This window comes from Pogona vitticeps, chromosome 6 (genome assembly GCF_051106095.1).
Source record: "Pogona vitticeps strain Pit_001003342236 chromosome 6, PviZW2.1, whole genome shotgun sequence".
NCBI lineage: Eukaryota > Metazoa > Chordata > Lepidosauria > Squamata > Agamidae > Pogona > Pogona vitticeps.
The window spans coordinates 81,939,670-81,963,281 of record NC_135788.1 but is presented as its reverse complement, the minus strand read 5'-3'; the positions used below and the strand labels follow the sequence as shown (position 1 = coordinate 81,963,281).

The 23,612-nt window shown below is 41.7% G+C and overlaps 1 protein-coding gene across 3 annotated transcripts in view; it reads left to right on the top strand.

Annotated features, from left to right (window-relative positions):
* Window positions 1-22,916, top strand: part of LOC110071677 (UDP-glucuronosyltransferase 2A2-like) — a 56,039-nt gene extending 33,123 nt beyond the window's left edge. Inside the window, exons 2-8 of one of the 3 annotated variants that reach the window (XM_078377669.1) lie at window positions 3,857-3,863; window positions 6,745-7,367; window positions 11,361-11,509; window positions 14,701-14,832; window positions 15,501-15,588; window positions 17,222-17,441; window positions 18,559-22,916. In XM_078377669.1, the coding sequence (XP_078233795.1) occupies window positions 3,857-3,863; window positions 6,745-7,367; window positions 11,361-11,509; window positions 14,701-14,832; window positions 15,501-15,588; window positions 17,222-17,441; window positions 18,559-18,838 (1,499 nt within the window). In that variant the 3' untranslated portion in view covers window positions 18,839-22,916. Of the gene's footprint in view, window positions 1-3,856; window positions 3,864-6,744; window positions 7,368-7,457; window positions 8,157-11,360; window positions 11,510-14,700; window positions 14,833-15,500; window positions 15,589-17,221; window positions 17,442-18,558 lie in introns of those variants that run through there. The other 2 variants (XM_078377670.1, XM_078377668.1) reach the window with 2 other exon arrangements.
* Window positions 22,917-23,612: the final 696 nt, after the last annotated feature.

Sequence of the window (23,612 nt, the reverse complement as noted above, 5' to 3'; positions counted from 1 at the left end):
CAGGGAAAAACCAGCAAGGGGGAGGGGCCCATGTTGAAGGGAAGCCCTCAGACATGAAACCACCAAGACCTCAGATTTTGGAGGGAAAACCAAAACCAGATGAGAAAGACTCCAAGTACAGCAGAAAATGTTATTTCTGTCAAGGAAAGGGCCATCTAATCTCAGAGTGTGAGAAATTAAAGCAGCTAAAGGGAAATTTGCCTCATGATTTGAGTGGAACCAAGCCAAAAGCTGTATTCTGTGTCCAGACAGAGCAAAGCTCCTTGCCACTGAGGGAGCCTGTTGCCATGGCTACTCAATCTGGACCAGTTACATCTGCTGATCAGGCTGGGGAAAATGGTCCTCTTGTGGAGGTCAAGCGCTGCTTACTAGTGAGGACAGAGTCGCAATTGTTTGAGACCGCAGGGGTGGACGTAGGAATACTTGACCATCAGTATAGGGGGCTAAGGGATACTTGTTCCCAGGTGACCCTGTGCCATCCAGACATTATTCCTAGGAAGTATATAATCCCAAATGAGAGCTTGAAGGTGGCAGGGATTGAGGGGCAGGTGATCTCACTGCCAGTAGCTGAGGTACCTGTGAGCTTTCAAGGCTGGAGGGGAGTTTGGCGGCTAGCGATTTCATCGACTCTGCCAGCAGCCGTGCTCATGGGAAATGACCTGGCTGAACATGTGAAACGGGTGCTAGTGATTACACGCTCACAAGCTACCACGGGGACAGTTCAGGGGGGTACTGAAGAGCCCGAGGTTGAAGCAGATGAGGGTAGTCCCGAAGCTGTGGTAGAAACCTTAGCCACGGACAGCAAATTTGGCCAGGAGCAAAAGGCAGACGCCACGCTCCGAAAGTGTTTTGAAAAGGTGACAGACACCCAGCTAACACCTGAAACCTCAGCGAGATTTCGCGAGAAAAAGGGAATTTTATATAGAGAGACCCTGATGAATATCTCAAAAGGGGGAGATGGGATCAGAAGTCAGCTAGTTGTGCCTGAAAAGTATCGCCCCATGATCTTACAAAGGGGGCACTCTGACATGTTTGCTGCGCACTTAGGGGTGAACAAAACACAGCAGAGAATCACACAAAATTTTTACTGGCCTGACATAGGGAAGCAGATCAAGGAGTTCTGTAAACAATGTGATGTGTGTCAGAGGCAGGGGAATAACCGTGACAGGACCAAAGCGAAGTTGTGCCCTTTGCCTGTGATTGACACCCCGTTCAAATGTATAGGAGTGGATATTGTGGGACCTTTGCCCAAGGCCACAAAGAGGGGGAACCGGTTCATTCTCACCATTGTGGACCATGCCACGAGGTACCCCGAAGCCATTCCCTTGACTAACATCGAAACTAACACAGTGGCAGATGCCTTGGTGGGGTATATGTCCAGGATGGTATTTGCCTCAGAAATAATCACAGATTTGGGCACATCGTTTACATCAAAGCTCATGAAACGGTTATGGCAAATCTGTGGAATTAAACACAAGGAAACCACTGCCTATCACCCAGAAAGTAATGGGTTAACAGAGAAGTTCAATGGGACTCTGATGCGCATGATTAGGGCTTACTTGGCAGAGAGTCCAAACAATTGGGACCAGAAGCTGCAATCCCTTTTGTTTGCTTATCGATCAGTGCCACAAGCCAGTACCGGGTTCAGTCCGTTTGAACTTTTGTTTGGGAGAAAAGTAAAAGGTCCACTTGATTTAATCAAACAAAATTGGGAGCAGATCACCCAGGATGACCCACAAGATGTTGTGACGTACATAGACACTTTAATGAATGACCTGAAGAGAAACCTAGAGCTAGCAGCAGAAAACCTGCAAGCTCAGAAGGTCAGACAGAAAACCTGGTATGACCAGAAAGCCAGGGAGAGGCACTTTAACCCAGGGGAGGAAGTGCTTTGGCTTAGGCCCTGCAAAGAGAACAAACTGCAGCTCAAATGGGCAGGACCATACAGGGTCATTTCCAAGATGTCAGATCTGAACTACCTTATAGAACAGGAGGAACACCAAACACGAAGGGTGGTACATGTGAATGCCCTGAAACCCTACTACAGAGGGGAACAGAGGGTTTTATTTGCCATAAAAGCAGCTGAGAGTGAGGAAGCTGAATTACCCTTCTGGGAGGGTAGAGGGGAAGTGAAATACAACCCAGATGAGGTGAAGATCAGTCCTGCACTCACCCAAGACCAGCAGCAAGAACTAAAAGTGCTGCTCACTAAATATCATAAGGTTTTTTCGAATAAGCCGGGGATAGTGAAGGGAGTGATGCATCGGATCCACACAGGGGATGCAACCCCGCAAGCAGTATCCCCATACCGAGTGACGGGACCCTATAGGGACAAGGTGCGGAAGGAGCTGGATGAGATGCTTAGGGAGAACATAATCGTCCCCTCTTCTAGTCCTTGGTCCTCTCCGATAGTCCTGGTGGACAAGCCTGATGGGAGCATTAGATTTTGTGTAGATTACCGGAAATTAAACCGCGTAACCACTCCTGATGCCTACCCAATGCCCAGGCTAGACAACCTGATTGAAACCATAGGGGGTTGTCGGTTCATTTCATCGTTGGACCTAGTAAAGGGTTACTGGCAATTAAGGATTGATCCCAGGGATCAGGAAAAGACCGCATTTTGCAGCCCTTTCGGTCTATATGAGTTTAGAGTCCTTAGTTTTGGTCTCAGAAATGCACCAGCCACATTCCAAAGGCTGATGGACCAGACCTTAGCAGGGCTCAGTGACTTTACTGTGGCCTACATTGACGATATAGGGATCTTCAGCAATACCTGGGAAGATCACCTGAAACACCTGGAGATAGTGCTGCAGAGGTTAAGTGCAACAGGGCTAACAGTAAAGGCAAGCAAGTGTCAGCTGGGTAGCCCAGAAATAAAATACTTGGGTCACATAGTAGGGGGAGGAGTGATCAAACCCCTAGAGGCCAAGATAGAAGCCGTTCGTGATTGGCCCAGACCCAACACCAAGAAAGAAGTCAAATCATTTCTTGGGTTGGTGGGCTACTACAGAAAGTTCATCCCGAGGTTTAGCGAGATAGCGACTCCGCTGACCGATCTGACGCGGAAGAAGACTGATGACCGCATCCCGTGGACTAGCGACTGTGAGGAGGCGTTCCGGAGGTTGAAGGAGGCGCTCGTCCATTATCCAGTGCTGCGTGCTCCCAACTTCGACCGGGAGTTCATCATCTACACCGATGCGTCTAACAGCGGGGTAGGAGCAGTTCTTTGCCAGGAGGATGAAAATGGTGACCAGCATCCAGTGTCCTACCTGAGTAGGAAACTCCAGAAAGGTGAGAGACATTTGGCAACCGTGGAAAAGGAGTGCCTGGCCATAGTATACGCGATTCAGAAGGCCAAACCTTACATCTGGGGAAGACATTTTGTTCTGTGCACTGACCACTCACCACTGCAGTGGTTAAAGACAATGAAAACCCATAATAGTAAACTTATGAGGTGGGCTTTAAACCTGCAAGATTATGACTTTGAAGTGAAGGTGGTCAGAGGGTCAATGAACTGTGTTGCTGACGCCTTGTCAAGAAGACCCGATGAGTGAAGACGGCGAAGAAACCATGGACTATGTATATTTTAGTGACCAAAAGTTAAATGTACCTGTTTATTGAATAGGCTTGGTTTGTATTAATAAAGGTAACTTGATGTATTGCAAATATTAATGTTTAAAGTAAGTATGGGTTATGGAATTGTATGATAATGTTTAAATGCATAATTGAGATGTTTGACCTAAAGTGAGTAAGTATGGTATTGTATTATAATGTATAACTGGTTTTGTGTTCTGATCATGGTTGTTTTTTTGGAGAAAAGCACTTTAGCTTTTCCCCTGCAAAACAACTTATAAAGAGGGGAGGTGTCACATACAGCACTGATGGTACCTGTCTGTCATGGGTTTGGAGGGAAAGTTCCATCCTATGGGGAGTGGAAGGCGGGACATCAGGGGGGAGGAGCTGTACTGTGTATATATTTGGAGCTTGTGTGGAGAGTTAGGAGTTGGAGTCTGTGTGTCAGACTGAGTACAACTGTGTGTCAGTTAGTACATACCTGATAGGTTCAGGTTTCTTTCTAGGTAGCCAGAACTGATAGGTTCAGGGTCTGTGCGTTACCTTAAAGGGTTCTGTGGGAACCAAGCTGTTGTATGTGTGTGATTGGGGTTATGCCACGTTACATTATCCTATTTACCTGATTCTTTTATGTACCCTGTTTGTTATTTCAATAAACCTTGTTCTTTTGTTTAGTAAAATCCATTCCTGGTCTGTGTGACTCCTTACAGGGAATGGTTGGTGGCAGCATAACTACATGGTGGCGTACTCAAGTAGGTCTGGGGTTGCTACAGGTATCTACTATTTCTTGGGGTAATCTGGTGAGATATGGGGTCAATATGAGTGCCCACTGATCTTTCGGCCAATGCGCGGAGGTGGCAATCCTCTCGAATGTGTGTAAGAACGCTGCCGGGTCATCCTGAGGGCCCATTTTCTGTAACTTAACCGGGGGCCATGTCGCTATAGGTTGTTTCTGCCCCGTGTTCTCTGAGGGCTGGTTTCCCTGAGGTGATTTTAGCTGTTCAATTATCATCCGTTGCTGATTGGCTAGTTGTTTTAACAAGACCTCCTGCCCTTCCATTATCCGTTGCATCCATTTCTCCGCGTCTGTGGGTTGAGGGGGAGGCCCCACGCTCTGGGCGCCAATATGTGAGGGTCCGCTATTCTTCACCTCCCTCGTCCCAAATAAAGCCGTAGACGCATTTGAACAAAACAATTTGTCTTCTTTATTTAACTGGGGTAAAGGAATAGAAATGTCAATCAGGTTGGGGATGAACTTCTCCTGTTGAAGTAACGGTTCATACAGGGGCACCCAATCTTCGTCAAACGGGTTACAGGACTTCGACGCCCATGGACCGGCCTGAACCTGTGAGGGTTCTATGGGTTTGAAGTCTTCTCGCTCCATCGTTAGTAACGGGGTCGTCTCCTCGAGCCCTGTATATACCCAGGGTAAGGTGGTTGCTGACCCGGGGTGCTCCCAGGGTCCGGGCAGTACCCCAGCCTCCTCAGCTCCTCCAGATGCCATCGGGTCTTCTCCTCTCTCTCTCTCTCTCTATCCTTTTCCTCTCCTCCACTAACTTTCGGCACCACTCACGGGTCTCTCTTTCTCCCCAGTAAGAAGGACGGACCCGGGCCTCATTCCTCCTTCTCTCCTCTGCTTCCTGCTTAGTCAGGCACACCTGTTCCCACTTGCCCGACCAGGGGTCTTGGATGGATACCCATTCCCATCCACCTTCTTCCCCTGCCCGTCGGTGACTGACCTTCCCCGCAGCTCCCTCCTCAGGATCCTTAGCCCCCTTTCCCGCCCAGACCAGAGGAGTCTGGGTAGCTATGCTTAACCCCTTCATGCCCCGTTCTAAATCAACGGTATCCACTGCCTGGTGTAGCATCTGGGGTGGAAATGGCTTGGGTGCGGTCTGGGTGCCCATGGAGGCTCTAGGGCGAGACGGCACTCCCAACATCACCTCATGACCCGGGGAACGGGTGTCACAAATATCATTATAGTAAGGAAGTAGTGAAATCATATTTGAATTACAGGTACAAGGTATGATTACTTGTGTAAGTACATGTGAATCAAATAGCATGTGTTATCTTAAATTGTAAAGCCAGTACTTCGTATATGTTATATCAGAACCCCCTATCTATCAAAAGCACAATTTATTGAATGAATAAAATGAGACCATCCATGATTTACTTTATATGATTTACGTATAAACACTTAAATAAATGTTGTTTTATTGAATAACACTGATTTAAGAGTCATATTTGATAGAGTGTGGAATAAATTCTCTGGTGGCAGCGAAAAGGGTTGAAAAGTACTACATGTCATACCCGAAAGTGAACCTGGGTTGTGTGGAAGAACAAACGGGAACTAGGGGTGTGTGACAGTCACCTCTGTAGCCTGCAGCACACTTCTAACAAAACTACCACAGTTCTGTACATGGCCAGCTTTTATAGCAATATCAAAATATCAACTCTGTGACTACAGTAAAACAGAGTGTAGACTGGTAGGAAGTGGGGAGGATGAAACTGAAGTTTGTCCCTGATTTGGCAGGTGTCACAGAGCTGGTGAGCTGAAGGAATGGAAATTTCTGCTTCCCTCCATGGATGTAGTTCCTTCCCTTGGGCAGAGGACGGCAAGCAGGAATGGGCTACTCCAGCCTGATACAGTACTTCGGAAATGATTTCCTATCAGTCGTGGACTGTTTTCCATATGGAAAATTTCCAAAGGCTACAGTTAAATTGCACACAAATTCATTGGCTCGAGACTTTCGTGTGTGAGATATAACATGGCTTTGTAGGGAGGTAAACTGAGCACCGAGCGGGAAAAGCCCTATACATTGAACATAAAATATTTCTTAACTTCCAGAATGAGATCATTTTGTGCCCTTATCCCACTAGCTGGTGTTCTGTTATCGGTCATATGATTTTGCCTTAGCACATAGGTGACCTTTGTTTTCTTGATAATTCCCATGCCAAAGGATGACAAAGGTTATTTAAGGTGGTTCGTTATGAAATGCAAGAGTACCTGCATGCACCCAGACTCTCATTTCACAGTATCATCATTACTCACGCAGAGAAAAGCTGGAGCACAATGTCTGTGAAATGGATGCAGGTGTTTCCTTTGGTTCTAGTGTTCTTTGTGGGCTCAGCTTCTACTGGGAATGTTCTTGTTTGGCCTGTTGACTTCAGCCATTGGCTCAATATGAAAGTTATCCTAGATGAACTGATAGCCAGGGGCCACCAAGTGACGGTGTTAGTGCCTTCATCCTTCCTGATAATGAACTTCAGTGAGCCTTCCCGATTTCAAGTGGAAGTGATCTCTGTTCCGATCGAAAAAGAGGATATGGAAACAATACTTCAGGATTTCGTACGTATATGGGCTTATGAGAGGCATGAGCTTTCTTTTTGGAGATTTTCCATGAAGATTTTTGACCTTATCAAAGAAATGCTGCACAGAAACAAAATTATATGTGACACAGTTCTGCTGGACGAGAAACTCTTGAAGAAGTTGGAATCAGCTCATTTTGATGTTCTCATTTCAGACGCAGTCACAGTTTGTGGGGAACTGGTGGCTGAGAAGCTCAATGTTCCATTTATATATTCCTTAAGATTCACTTTTGGAAACACCCTGGAGCGTCTTTGTGGTGGTATCCCATCTCCTCCGTCCTATGTGCCTGCCAGTCTGGGAGGGCTAACAGACCGGATGACCTTCCTGCAGAGGATGGGGAATATGCTCTTTTACCTTTCACAAGACATCTTGTTCCAGCAATATCTCTTTAAACAATGGGATACTTTCTATAGTGAAGTTCTAGGTAAGAACCTATTCCTTGTTGCAATTGTGATGGTTCTTGCCTCCACAACCATTTTCCTATCCTATGATTTTTATATTTGTGATGAATGGGAGATTGTGGATGTTCAGGGGCAGACCAATCGTTCAGGTGGGTGGGAAATTGGGTGTGTGAAGGGGCAAGCAAGTGGGCAGGTGGGGTGAAAAGGTCAAGAATATATGTATGTATTTATTTGATGTATATAATGCCTATCTGGCAGCCAAGCCACTCTGGGTGGTTTACAACAAGTAAGATAAAACCACGAAGTAGCAAAATAGCAAATAACGGCATCAATACATTAGATTTGAAAATCCAAAGTCATAAAGTGCAGTGAGGATAAAATTGCAATACAATGAATACAATTAAAAGCGTAAAAAAGTATAAAAACATGGAGTATGGCAGTATGATAGATGCTATATTATTGGGCACTATTGTACGAGGGTGTTGTTTGTTCAGGGAAGGCCTATCTAAATAGCCAATTTTTTCAGTAGCTTTTTGAATGTGCCCAGAGAAGGGGCCAGGCAGACTTCGGGCGGAAGAGAGTTCCATAGTAGGGGTGCTACAGCCTAGAAGGCCTGATTTCTAGTGGTTATTTTCTTGGCCTATCTCGGGGTCAGAACAGTTGATGCTCTGGACGTCTCGGCTCGATCCTTTGATAAAGAGGAGATATCTAGGTCCCAGCAGATGGCCTCCACTTTTTGTTTAAAGAAGGCTTCAAATTGGTCACAGGAGATGCTACTGGAAGGCCTGTCACTGTGACCAATTCCAAATAAGGTGAGTACAATGCAGAACAGTTCTGCTTGTTGGTCCTGAGCTTTGCTCATTCGGTGAGAGAAGTAGGATTTTCTTATATCCCTCACTTTAGCTAAATAAATATTTGACGTGATTTTAGTGGCATTTAAGTTAGCTACCATTGAGACCTGTCTCCAAATGCCCTCTAGCCTCCTCCTATTACGCTTCAACCCCCGCAGCTGTTGGTTATACCAGGCAGCTGGCCGGGGTTGAGAATGGAGGGGGGTTTAGGAGCAATCATGTCAGCTGCTGCATACCATTCATCCACCAGAGCATCGACAGGAGAGCCAGCAAGATCAGTCAGTATTCCCCACATTGCATCTTGGAAACCAACCGGGGGTGGACCATCTTAATGCGTCCCGGCTCCCCACAGAGGGAGGGAGTGCCACTGAGAGGTTACATTTTATTAGGTGGTGGTCCAACCATGACAAGGAGACCAATACCAAGTTGGTTACTATTGGTCCAGTCTCTCCCTGACTTGTTGAGAATACCAGGTCTAATGTGTGACCCGCCATGTGGGTGGGATCATTGACAAATTGGGACATGTCCAAGGAAGCCATGGTTTCCAAGAACTCAAGAACTGGACCTGTGGTCCCAACCTCAGCATGGACATTAAAGTCACCAAGGGCAATTAGTCTGGGGGTACCTCAGTGCACCACTGAGATGAAGTCCACCAGCTCTAGAAAGGAGAGCGCTGGGTCGCGGGGGGCACAGTAAACCAGCACCATCCCAAATCCATGCCTGGTCCCCACCAACACATGAAGGGCCTCAAGGCCTGGGATGCTCAAGGCAGAGAGCTTAACAACCTCTAAGGTCTTTTTATAAATAGTGGCAACCCTCTCTCCGTGACCCTCCAGTCTACCTTGGTGCTGGATGGAATATCCAGATGGGCAAATTATTGAGAGGGCTACACCACCCTCTGTGCCCACCCAAGTGTCAGTAATACAGGCCAGGTTTGCTATTTCATCAAAGATTAAGAATTGGATTAGCTGGGCTTTATTTAAAGCAGATCTGGCATTTAATAGCATCAAGGATAGAGTGGAGGGTTGGCTGAGGAAGTTACATCGATTCTGGTCACCGGCAGCAGAGCTAGAACAAGGGACAGCCTTCAAGTATTTGGCCCCATTCTTTTGGGTTTAATTGCTGCTGCGCCAGCGCCATACCTTCCTCTGTCCGTAATAACTTTTATAGTATTTATTTCCTCTTCACTGGGCGACAGGCCTATTGACTCTGGTGCAAAGAAGGGTGCAGATAAAGTGCAAAGAGAGGTATGTAGTAAAATAATTAGGTGATGGATTAATTTAACAGTAATTAATTATCATATAATAGAACAACTGATTAATAATAATTTCAAGAGATTAATAAGGTCAATTTCATCATTAAATATATCAATTTTAATTTAGGTAATGTGATTTAAGTTATTAAAGCCAGATTCCAAACCCCCTCCCCCCTGCCCCCTAATAGCAATACTAGAGCACAAAACTGATGGAATTATAGTAGGATGTCTATGGGGATAAATTAGACTTAGATGTTACTTAGTTAAGTTAGTTAAATTGTATTATACAGTCATAGACCCAAAAATTCAAAGATAAAAACATAACACAAGATATACAGAATAAGTAAGTTGTTGTAACATATCAGCAGTATAAAACTTGAGTCAGGTTTTCTTAATATAACATTTTACAAATTCTTAAAACTGAGAATAAAAACTTAGCCACCAACTGTGTTATTAATTCATTCTCTCCCAATAGCAGAAACTTCAGGTAGTCTGTGGGAGGTATACCAGTATATTTACATATTATTGAGTAGAGGTAACAGATATGTTCAAACCTATACAAGCTACATTCTAGAATGGTGTGTGCCAAGGACTCAACTGTTTCTTCCTCACAGGGGCATATCCTTTCTCCATAAGGCATGTTATTAAAATGTCCTTTTAACAAGGCTGAGGGAAAGAAATTAAACCTAGCCCTTGAGAAGACAAAGTGATACCTTGGTACTGTGATTTGGTATAAGTAATTTGCTGACTTGGGAAGGTTAAAATTTAAACCAAAGTACATTAGTGAACAGGTCCTGTCTGTACATGCTAGTGAATACTGGAGATCTATGTCTTTAATGCATTGTACAAGCATTGATTTGGTAGTGTCATAAGGCTGACTCAGAAAGAAGTCTATAGAGACCTAAATGTTATAATTTTTCTGTAAATCCCTTATGCCATGAGCTGGTAAAGACATTTTTTTTGTAGACAGTGTAAGCACCCACTGATTGTGGGAGCATATACCACCTTCAACCAGAATCAGAATTCATAGAGCCAAGCTTGACATTCCACCGATTGAAGGCCAGCCTCTAAACGCAAGGCAGCGGAACATACACATCTTGGCATAGCGACTAGAGTTGCAGCGAATTTCAACTGAGGGATTGAAACTATCCAAATTGCAGTAGCATACAGGAGCTGCGCAAGAATTTTATACTTAACTATCTGTCGAGCAGCAGGGATGAACTGCCCACCCTGGACATAGTGGTATCGTCCAAGAACTTTGCTTATATTATTAGCCACCTGCAACTTGTCTGTGGTGAGACCAGGAGACGATACGTGAGAAGACAATACCCATGTATTTGTTTTTTATTTCCCAAGTTAAATGTTCTAACTTGCTCTATACACTGGCCCTCAATAACCCATTCTTCAACTTTACTATGCCTAGAGATGTGTATTTTATTTCTCTCTGTGTTTCAAAGTGTATGTAGCCTGTCTAATTCTACGTATTTTTGCACATAGAAAATATAATGTAGTGGCCATGTGCTGGACATTAGAAATATGAATTGAACATGTTGCCACTGTTACACACATAAATTCTTTTACTAAGAGATTTCTTTTTCAGCTAAGGGTTGTTTTTTCTCCAGAGAAGGCTTCTCCCCCCCCATTCAAACTTTATGCAACAGCAACTTCCGATTTGCCTGTGAATGAAAACTCATCCAGGATCTGCTGCTAATTCTCTGATGTGTGATATAGATATTTGTGAAGCCATTAAGTATTCCTGCTGTTCTGGATCACAACTCCTTTTTATTTCAAAAAATATGGTATATATTATAGCACTGAAAACTTAATAAATGAATCAATTTTCACTTTTGGAAATAGGTTTTTCTTGTGCAAAAGAGAATCAAGTTGAATTTAATCCTCTTCATTTGTAGGGAGGCCCACAACCTTGTGTGAAACCATGGGTAAAGCAGAGATGTGGCTAATCCGAACCTACTGGGACTTTGAATTTCCACGGCCTCTTCTGCCAAATTTTGAATTTGTGGGGGGCTTGCACTGCAAGCCAGCAAAGCCGCTGCCTGAGGTAATTTTCTGCAATTCACCTGGTAATGATCAAGTCAGCCGTTTCTTGTATTCAATTCTTTTTTTAAAAAAAAAACCCTCCAGCTTATGGCTGTAGGACATTGTGCATGTATATCTATGATTCCAAAGGCAAGAAATGGTCTGATATGGGCTGCACAATGTTGTACCCATGTTGCCAGAAGGAAAAGGATGTCAAGCTTTTCATTGCAAAGAGTAGCCTGAATGTTTCCAACACCAATGGCAGCAGTTTCATTGGTTTGGGTCAGTGTCTGCTTGTCTGTTCGTTTAAAATATTTATGTCACAACTTTCTCCTTAAAAAGTGACAAACCGAAATGAACTGAACCAACGAACTTTTAAAAGATTTTTGGTGCATTTGATTCGTTTGCCAATTTTCTCCCCCTCAAATCGAGGAAGAACCTAGAGACTACTGGATTGGCAAGTCAAGCAGCCGAACACGTGGCTCAAAGGGCTGTGGGGAGTTGTTTGTTCTTATGTATAAAACCAATTTACAGGAACAATTTTTACCTCAGAGCTACTTCTGCTTGTCAGAGGAACCCTTCTACATCAGAACCAGGTTAGCTCAGATCTCCAGTGGCAGATTACTTCCTTTGTGGGGAACCTTGTCCATCTTCCCTCTTCCTGCTGACCACACAACAGTCTCTATACCTCAGAGTGCCCATGGGGTTTGGGAAAAGAGCATTGTCCCTCCCCAGTCCACCTCCTCATGAGCAAAACCCTGTGTCAGATTCCCTGACATGAACTACTGCTGAAATTTTCCCCAAGCCAGCTGCTAAAGAGCTTTTTCCTTGGGCGACCTGTTTTGTGGGTGTATAACTTGGCCATCCAAAATCCAAACATCACCAAATATGGAGGGGGAGCAGAAGAGTGTAAGGGGAAGCTTGCATGTAATATTCGTGTCTCGAGATTGCTGGGTGGGGGTTGTTCTAGGGATCCTGAACTTCCAAACCAAACCAAACCAATCTGTGATTCATTTTTTTCCAAAAGTTCAGAAAGTTCATGGCTTGTGGACTTAAATGAACCATGAACCACAATGAACCACTGCTTTGCTGGCTCATGCTCATCTCTGATATATTGACTATTGCCTTGGATGTTGTCATTCAGATTGCCCTTTGCAATGTAAAGCTTGGCTTTCCATTGAAGCTTGTGCAACAGAAGTGAAGTGGGGCAAACAGATTTCATCCAGGAGTTGAGATAATCATGATCCAAAGTTCTGATTTCTGAATGCTCAGAGTTCATTTGTGAAACAGCATATTGTTTGAGGAGGTGATTTTTCTACCTCCCTTTTAATAATTCTATGTCCAATGCTCCTTCATATCTGGGCAAAGAATTGTGGTTCATGACAAGCTGCCCCCTGATGTAAGTGTGAAGCAGGAAGGGTGGAGGGGGGGAGTATGTGGGAGGGGTCAGCTGTACCAGTTGTGGTTGCCAGGAGAACCAGCCAGATGCTGGCACAAGAGCTGTGCCTACTTACCTCAAAGCCCCCAGTAGGGGACATGATAATGAACCTACGCTCCTCTATGTTGTCCTCTGTCGCTTTCCTCTCTTGAATCTTTCGCTCAGTCTCAGAGTTTCCTCACAAAAAACCTTCCTCAGAATTTCCTTTTCTTTCTATGAAGAAAAAGGGCTGTGCTCGAGCTACACTGGCTATACTTTATATAGCTGCAGAGAAATCGTAAATACTCTAGACAGCATAGCTAAGAACATGGCTATCTCTTTCACATTCTCTGTCATTCAACCGTTAGCTCTCAAATGGGGGCAGACATGAAAAAATTCCAGAGTGTGAAACAACTTTGTTGTTAATAATTATAGGTTAGAATCCTATTGTATTTTTTCACCAGTGTTTACTTCATCAGTACAATTTTCAGCAGTGACTTACCACGAGTAAAGAAATCAGTTTAAGGGTGCAACTACAGGTGGATTTGTCCTGCTGTCCGTTCTGTGGATGAGTTATTCCTTTCTTTTTCCTGGTGGCAACTCAAGTGCCAGCATGAACCATCCTGTCCACAGAGCATTCCTGGCCACAACCTCTGGGATCCCTGTCAGGGACTACTCTTTTAAAGGTGTGGGCAGAATGCCCCCACTTTGGTTTGGTTCTATCATATGGGATCTGAACTAAAGCAGATGGCTTGTTGTTTTGAATTTCCTGTCCATGTTCAATTTCTTACTATTATTAAGTGGCTTAAGCAAAAAGCTTGGCCACTTACTGATACTGGGAAATTAAAAACTTCCTCTGTTCCTCTGTATAGGAGGAAAGGGAGGAAATAAATATGTTTTTCTTAGAGCCCACTAGGGCAGCAATGACAAACTGTACCTCAAAGATTTTTTTTTAATTATTAAATCTTTCTCTAGAAGGAGGTGGACAGAGAAGGGGGCAACGAGGGGAATTTGTAGTTCATTTTCTTTTGTTTTTCTTTCCCTCTGAAGAGGTGGGTCAAATATATGTCAGGTAGATGCAAGGATCACACCAAATGGCATATCTTACTTCTAATCAACTGAATTGACCCTATTTAGCCTGCTCCAGCCTGACCCAATGTAGCAGCCTAGCCAAATGATAAGTATTTATTACTGCACACTGATTCATACAATCGCTGTGTGATGGAAAATGCCTACACTGTTTTCTTTTTTTTTTTAACTTTGTTCCACTTGAGAAATACTAGAAAGCTTAGTGCCACTTGCTTTTTTTTCTGTTAGAAGAGAAGCCCAGTAATAGTAAAGGAGAGGTGAGGAGGTGTGAATGTTGCAAAGAGGAGGCATATATTTTCTCACACTTGAACTCCAACACTATAGAGAACCCAGGCAGTGTACATGCTGTTAGTATGAGCGCTGAGAATGCAAATTTGCAGCTCAAAATGTTGGTCTAATCAACTCATTTAAGCCCCAATCCAGGTAAAGTCTGTTATAATTATAATTTATATCTCATTGAAACCAAGGTAACCTGTGAATGTACCTATTTCTAACAAGGAAATACATGGTTATCTGTACTGTAAGTCTTTTGCTGTTCTCCAATAAAATCCTCCCTAATCCTTACAAGACTACAGAAATGGAGACAAGCTCCTTCCATGTACTCCTTTCTGTTCAACCAAAATCTTCTCACTATAATCCATGTATACATTTGCAGCAGCAAACCACTTTATGATCAGTCACTCAGCTCTCTTTCTGTCTTTCAACAGGAGATGGAGAAATTTGTCCAAAGTTCAGGAGAACATGGTATTGTGGTGTTTTCTCTAGGCTCAATTATTAAAAACCTCACTGATGAAAAGAGTGCTATGGTTGCTCTGGCACTCAGCCAGCTTCCACAGAAGGTCAGTTTTCAGGATGTAATTTGCTAAAATAATTATTTTTATGTGTAATCTGTAAAAGATAGGTGACTCACTGGCTGAAATCTGTTGTTGTATGTTAAGAAATCTTGACGAACACTATCTGTTGCATAATAAGTTTTTGCTGTAAATTAACAGGTCTAATAAAGAAAAAAAATTACTATGTCTGTTTTATTTTATGCAAGATTCTTTATGTCTGTGCCAAACTGACCAAACTGAAATGAATGGGAATTGAATCTGCTAATTGTGCAACTTCAAATGCATCATGCTCAGTGTTTTTAGTTCTTTTAACTTCTTCCTTCAGTTCTTCCTAATGTTGATAAGGAAGAACATTAGAGCCAAATGGCCAAAGTCGCACTCCAAAGGGTTGCTATATTAGCTTGCACATTGATTTATTTATTTGGGTGGAAAGGTAGAATATAATTTTAATAAATAAATATGGATGTTAACATTTGGATGTAACCCTATATATATTTAATGATTGAGAAAGAACTTGTCTAAGTACCTACCAATAATGTGGAGGTAAATAATCCTGTTAGAACATACAGTTGCAGTTAAAGAGCCTCCAAAAATAAATATGATTGTGAAGTTGAGCAAAATAAACAGGAGGCCTTGTACCTTTAACATTCTTCCCCGTGTTTCTTCTTTTTCAGGTTATTTGGCGGTACAAAGGGAAAAGGCCAGAAAAACTGGGAGCCAATACTAGGGTTTATGAATGGATTCCACAAAATGATCTTCTTGGTGAGAGACATTTTCCTACAGCGAGAATTTAAGTTCACTGATGTTCAAATGTGGGAGAAGGAAAAACTGTCAGATTTGCTTAAGTGTAAAAAAAAAACGCCTTCAGTCTGTTCCTCCTGTTGACCTCTTGACTGCCACCAACTTCTGTTTTCATTGGCCTCCCAGGACGTGCGCTTCCTAGAATCTCTGGGCTGCTGTAGTCATTCTAGATTCAAAATGCTGGTAATGCAAAAACAAAAAACAAACCACCATTCATTTGTCAGTATTGAGCCTAGAATTAATATATGCTTCCATTTTTTTGGGGGGGGGGGAGGTATGAACTTGGAATGACCTATGGAAAGTGGAATATAGATAATGAGAATTTTTCTGAAGGAGAAGCAATTTATTAAGTTAGTTATTCTATGAATTTATATTCTGCTGATTTGGTGCAAAGCACGAGTCTAAGCGGTTTCCAACAAGACAGTACAACAAAGCCCTTCCACCCAATACACAAACATTAAGCATCTCTAAGTAAGATAATAGATAAAAAATCCCAAATGATGGTGAAGCAAGGAATATAAACAAAGATTTACTTATGTAGCAATGTACTTGAATACCTCTTGAAACAACCAGTCTCTTGCATCTTCTTAAAAAATCAAAGGGAGGAGACCTGATGTACTTCTACTAGGAGCCCACTCCATAGGGATGGGGTCACTGCTGAGAAGGCACAATTTCTCGTGACAGTCTTTTTGCTCTCTTTGTGTAGTGACTTGGCGAAGCAAAGCCTGTAAAGAAGAAATGGTGCAGGCCAATGTTTTGAGGGAATGGTGGTCCAACAAATAACAGTGCCCCAAACCGTAAAAGGCTACTCAAAGGACACCTTAAAAGAACACATATTTGATAAACTGCATTTTAAACCATTCACTATCTGAATACCTTTATTTTATGAAGCTCTTTCTGTGATCATTCAAGATCAAAAGTTTACTTTCAGACAACTTTCTAGATCAATCAAGCAAAACCCTTTATTGGTACATACGAAACAGTTCCATATGCAAAACAACAGACTGTTAGTTAACTAGATCTACAAATTCATTAAATCTCAGTCTGCTGCTCCTCACTATCTGATTCAAAAAGGCCACCATGTTCTCCACTTTCGCTGACTTTCCTGTTGACAGGATATAACTCAATGTGTCACAACCCCAGTGCCCCCTCTTCTTTGACACACATGGGTCTTCTACAGGGATCTGCATAGAATGAACAATACAGAATCATGTGAGAGAGTGACTCCACTCCACCTGGCTCACAGCAGCAACACATCTCGCTGTAGGAGATCCCATTGAATCTTCCATACACCAATGCCGATAGAATGATGTTGCATGTAGGAAGGGTCAAGGCCCTGTGTTCCTGGGAGCATTTTAGCTGGTAAAGGTATGGTACTGGTTGGCCAACTTTAATGGGAAGCTGCAGACTCAACAGTGAACTGATCTTGTTCACAGCACTCTGCAGTTCCTGTATAAGAGTCATCTTCAAGATTTATATGTCAGTTATATTTATATACATATATATATATGGATATAACAGTTCACTAGTTATGATAACCTATTTTTAATATAATAAGAAAATAGTAATCATATTTTTCATCATCCGATTTAAGGGCACCCCAAGACCAAAGCCTTTATAACACATGGTGGAACAAATGGGGTTTATGAGGCAATTCACCATGGAATTCCCATGGTTGGGATCCCCATGTTTGCTGACCAGCCTGATAACATTGGCCACATGAAGGCAAAGGGAATGGCTGTTGAGCTGAATATCCACACAATGACGGCGAAAGATTTGGTAGATGCTGTGAATACTGTCATTCACAATGCCACGTAAGTCGATTCCCCATTCCCCTCTGGAAGTGCAATATCAAATCTTTTTATTTCATATCTAGAACTAAATGCTCCAAGCAGCTCTGGAAAAGCAAAACATGGCTCAGGACTCTTCACAACTCATGACATGTGGGGGGAGGCAATGTGTAGCCTGTATAATTAAATTGTACACTGTCCAGAGAGAGCTTTAAGTTCTATGGGGTGGTATATAAACAGCACACTTTACTGGTTGTTTTTTTGTTTGTTTCTTTTTTTGTTTTGCTTTTCACGATATAGTAGTCAGGGGCTCTGGCCAAGCCCATTCCCCGCTACTGTTGTTTCCTTGCCACAATCACACTACCACTGTCTATTTCTTTTAGATTTCGTGCATTAATTTTTATTTTATCTTTGCTTCAACCTAGCATCTTCTACCTTGAGTCTTGTCCTGGACCTTTAAACTCTATTCATATTTAGTCCAGCTAATATTCCCCCCCAAAACTGCAAAGCTTCTTACAATTATGGCTATTACACGGAGCCTTTGGTTTTAATGAAGTTACCATTGAGTCATTCGGATTTTCACAGCAAAGAAATGAGTAACACAATTAGTTTTCAGCCACACGATGGTGTGTGGCTCTCCAGATGTTGTTGAACTGCAATGGCTTCTCACCACTTGACAGGATGGCTACAGCTGATGAACACTGGAAGTCCATCATTTGGATGTTCATGTGTTCCCAGCCATGCTCATGACAATGGCTTTGGGATTTTTCCTAAGTATGACAGTATAGACTATTTGCTTCAAAAGTATGGCACTTATTCATATGAAGGCATGCTGTAGTGTCAAAGGAATATCATGAACAGCCTTCTTCTCTAATGTCATCCTCCAAGCCCCTTGAAGCATTTGGTACATTGGTATGGAAATGTTGTTCAAAGTGGACCAAAAATTGATCTCGATTAACCAGATGTCATGTTAGTATTAAGCTAGTTTGGACAATGATTGAAAACCACTAAGCAATCTTGCATCTGGGTCACATCCTGTATTTAAGGACTTCTAGGCTGAGATTTAGCATTGCCTACTGTGGAAGCAATTCCTTTCTCTGTTCAATTTGCTTTCATGTCTCTCCCCACCCCATTCCTCCAGATACAAGGAAAATGCAGTTCGAATATCGCAGATCCATCATGACCAACCCATAAAGCCATTGGACCGGGCTGTCTTTTGGATTGAGTTTGTCATGCGCCACAAAAGTGCCAAGCACTTGAGAGTAGCTGCACATGACCTGACATGGTATCAGTATCACAGCCTGGATGTCATCGCCTTCTTGATCGTCTGTATAGCACTTTTTGTGTTCATTGTTGTAAAATGCTGCACATTTTGCTGTCGAAAATGTGGCAGCATCCGAAAGAAAACCAAAAAAGAATAGTTCTAACCTGGACTCAACAATTCTGTGCCTTACACAGAAAAGCAGCTTTGTGGAACTGCATTCATACTAAATCATTTAGTAGAATCATTTGTGGAACTGATCATTTGAAGGGGGCCACAGACTGGAAATAATTCTTCACATACCACCTTATGCCACTAACAGAATTCTGATTTGGCCTATATTTCTTTCATATCGTCTTTATGGCCTTGGCCAAAAAAAAGAGGTAGAAAATGGCTGATTTAGTCACTTCATTGAATATACTTTACAAGAACTGCTACCTTGCACAATCTTCATTTTTAGGTATCTGATTTGAGAGCCACCAATTTGGAGGTGTCAGTGATGGCTAGCCATTTTATTTTTTATAAAAAAAATAATTACATTAATTTGAATAATCCGATAATCTGAGATAGACTGTAGCACAATACCTGTTTAATCAGAAGCTTTGATAACCACGATGCATCATGCAAAATCAAAATTCATATAGCTACTCTATGTTTTGATAGAGTAGGAATGTAAGAGATGTTTCCTGAAATCCTCTTGCTTAGCTGAAGTCATAAGTAGAACAGGCCTGCTGAATCAGTGGAGACTTGGTGAGTCAACCTCTCCACAAGTTCCATTGATTTAATGAACCTACTATAGTTGCAACTAACTGTGCTCAGGAACAGAATTTCAGCTAATTGTGCCCCTGTTCACGAGGAAAGAAGATGGTTGATTTTTTTAGATCAAGGCTTTCTGCAGACATTCTTAGGGGCTGTTTTCACCATGCTTCGACAATAAATATAATCACAGATGTTAGGCAGGTGTGAATCTTCTCGGACTCATGGAGCTACAATGCATCCCACTTGCTGGATTGTCTTCAGTGTGTATTCTGAAGTCACTTTTCTCCCCCGATTCAACGGTAACAAAAGAGAAGCAAAATCTACCTCAGTATACAATTCTACACATTCTGAAATGATTCTTTCACAGAGAGATGATGGAGTAGTGTTTGCTGTACTTTGGAGTTCAGTGACCTGCCTAACAAAATAATTACATTCAGCTGAATGTTAATTTATAAAGAATTCAGATTATTTTTACTATATAATTCTGAATGCTAGCTTATATATTTTTTAAAATTTTATTTTTAAAATGACCCTCCATGTGTAATTTCACTGGAATAATTTAAATAGTTTCATGATATGAAACCGTTTTCACAATTTTAAGCCAACAATAAAAAAGGCTGCTTCCATCCCCTGCCTTGTGCCTTTCCTTTTAATAAATAGCTGAGATATCCCTGCCACTAGCTTTTGTCTCACTGTGATTCCAGTGCTGTTCAGAAACAGTGTCCTGACTCAGCCCTAATCATACCTAATTACTGTTCCGTTCTCCTGTTTTATAGTTTGTTATTGATCACACCTTGCTGTATCCTATTTCTTTACATTTAACCTTATGATAAGTTATTTGACGACTAACTATCTTTGACTTGATTCTAACCAATAGAGATGACTTGGTGGAGTGAGAGGCAGTGAGGAGAACTCTGAGTGAGAGCGACCATGTTCTAGAATTCTTGATTAAAAAAAAAAAAAGCAGAGTGTGGCCACACACATACACTGAATTTTTAAAAAGCCAATTTTAATAATCTCAGAACAAGGATAAATAGGGTCCCATGGCAGGAGATCCTAACAAGAAAAGGAGTCCAGGAAGGGTGGGAGTTTCTTTAAAAAAAAGAAATTCTAGAAGAACAACTACAAACAATTCCTCTGCATTGGGCCATCAAAAGCTGAGATTAGCTAGAGAAACTAAAAGCAATAAAAAGCAATCTTCAGCTGTGTGCGAAATGAAAGACAAAGAAAATAAATAATGGCACAGCTACCCAATGGAGATGGAAAAATGATAACACATGAGAAAGAAAAGGCAGAGGTGCTCAAGTCCTATCTTGGCTCTGTCTTTTCCCATAGGACAGGCTATGCACCTCCAGACAAATGTGAAGTGCAAGTGGAGGGGACAGGATTGCAGCTGGAGATTGATAAACAAATAGTCAAGGAATACCTTACCACCTTGAAACACCACCACTGTCTCAAGATAAAAGTCAATGGTAACTTAACTGGAAATATACAGATTGAATATACAGGATGCCCACTATCCCCCTTACTATTCATTTTAGTATTGGAAATACTTAACAGACAGATTAGAGACAACGAGGCAATTAAAGGACTTAAAATTAGAGGAGAAGAATTAAAGTTACAAGCGTATGCGGATGACCTGGCGATAATACTAGAAAATCCTTTGGAAAATCTTGAAGGGTTACTGAAAGTCATAGAAGAATTTGTACAGGTGGCCAGATTTAAAGTAAATTATCAAAAAACAAAATTTATGACAAAAACATAAAGAAAGAAGATGTTGAAAAATTAGCACAGAACTCCAATTTTGAGGCGGTGAAAAAAATTAAATACTTAGGAGTGGTTATCACCAAAAAACCAAGCAATTTAATGAAAGAAAACTATTTAGCAATACAGGAAGAAATTCAGAAAGATCTTGAGGAATGGAGCAAACTACAACTCTCATTCATGGGAAGAATATCAACAATAAAAATGATGATCTTACCAAAACTTTCATTCTTATTCCAAAATCTCCCAATACTACTGAACTTTAAGTAATTTAAGGACTTGGACAGCTTAGCATCAAATTTTCTTTGGAAACCTAAGAAGCCAAGAATAAAACTTAAATTGCTACGAGATTTGAAAGAAAAGGGGGGAGTGGGTCTACCGAATTGGTTACTATATTATAAGGCCTGTGCTATGACCTGGATTAAAGAATGGATAACCTTAGAAAATCAAAGACTTATGAAACTGGAGGGACATGATCTAAAGATGGGATGGCACGCATATGTATGGTATGGGAAACATAAGGAACACTCACATTTTGGGGAACACATCCTCAGGAAGGCCCTAGGGACAGTATGGCAAAAATTCCAAGCACAAACCTATAAGAAAATCCCATTGTGGGTGGTGCCTATAGAAGCGTTTATATTAAAAGTCCTGAACCAGAAAGGAATTTTGACCACATATGAAAATCTGTTAACTAAAGAACAGAAGATAAAGGACAAACAAGAGCTTGAAAAATTGGGTGTAGCTGCTGATTGGTGGTCAATGGCGAAATTAGAATCAAGATACAAAAAAGACAGGACTGTGGTTTTCTTTGAGGGCAAAGTATAGGTGGATAGACTGTGGATTTATACTGATGAAAAAATAATTTTAAAAAATGTATACATACTTATTAGCCTATGATTTGAGGATGAGAGGGTGAAATAGACGATGGTAAAATGGGCAAATTTTTTTGGATATAACATAGGTCTTGATGATTGGATTAAGATGTGGAAAGAAAGTTATAAGATGATCAAACCAGCAAACCTTAGAGAAAATATCCTCAAAATGTTTTATAGATGGCACTATACACCTGTAAGACTAGCAAAAATGCCAGAGGGTAACAGCAATATATGATGGAAGTGTAAAAAAAAAATGCAGGAACTTATTATCATATGTGGTCGACATGCAAAAAAGTAAAAAATTATTGGACACAGGTGTGGGAAATAGTGAAAGAAATTACCCAGCAGAAATTAGATATAAAACCTGAAATGGCATTATTGAATGCCATGCCAGGAATTAATAATAAAAAAAATGAAGCATTGTTTAATGTATATACTAACAGCAGCTAGATTACTCTGGGCCCAAAAATGGAAAAGCTAAGAGACTTCAATGATAGAAGAGTTGTTAAAGAAACTATGGGACATAGCAGAACTGGACACACTATCAGAAGCACTACGGGAACAACCAAGAGACTACATAAAACAAAGCTGGAACTAATATACTCTTGGGCCCAGAGGAAGACAGGAGTGTAGGGCAAACTTTACTATATATGTATATCTATTCAGTACAAACTAGAAACCAAACCGAGGAGAGCGGAGGGCTAATGAGGCTGGAGTCGCTGACTCCAAAGGGGGGAGGGTTTAGTTTAGTTTAGTAGAGGATAAAGCTTAGGTTTTTTTATTCCTTTTTTTCTCTATTTTTGTTTTCTGTATGTTGAATTTAAATAAATAAATAAATAATTTTTTAAAAAAGAAACACCACCACTGTCTGAAACAAATTATAAAAGGATCACTATGCAAGCACCTAGAAAACAATGCAGAAATAACTAGAAACCAACACGGATTTGTCCAGAACAAATCCTGTCAGACTAATCTGATCTTATTTTTTGATCTGGTAACCTCCCTGATAGACAGAGGGAATGCTGTAGACATTGTATATCTTAATTTCAGCAAAGAATTTGACAAAGTGCCCCATGATATCCTGATTAGCAAGCTAACTAGGTTTGGGCTGGATAGATCAAGTGTCAGGTGGATACACAATTGGCTACCCAGCCATATTCAAAGAGTGATGATTAATGGCTCCTTCTCCAACTGACAGGAGGTAACAAGTGGGGTACCCCAAGGCTCAGTCCTGGGTACAGGGCTCTTCTTAATGATTTGGATGAGGGAGTGCAGGGAATGCTTGTCAGATTTGCGGATGACACAAAATTGGGTGGAATAGCTAATATCCTGAAAGACAGAAACACAATTCAAAACAATCTTGTTAGGCTTGAGCACTGGGCTGGAAACAAGAGAATGAAATTCAACAGGGATAAGTGGAAAGTACTGCACCTCGTAAAAAGCAACAAAATGTACAATTACAAGATGGGGGATACCTGACTCAGCAATACTACAAGCAAGAAGGATCTTGGAATTGTCATAGATCACATGCTG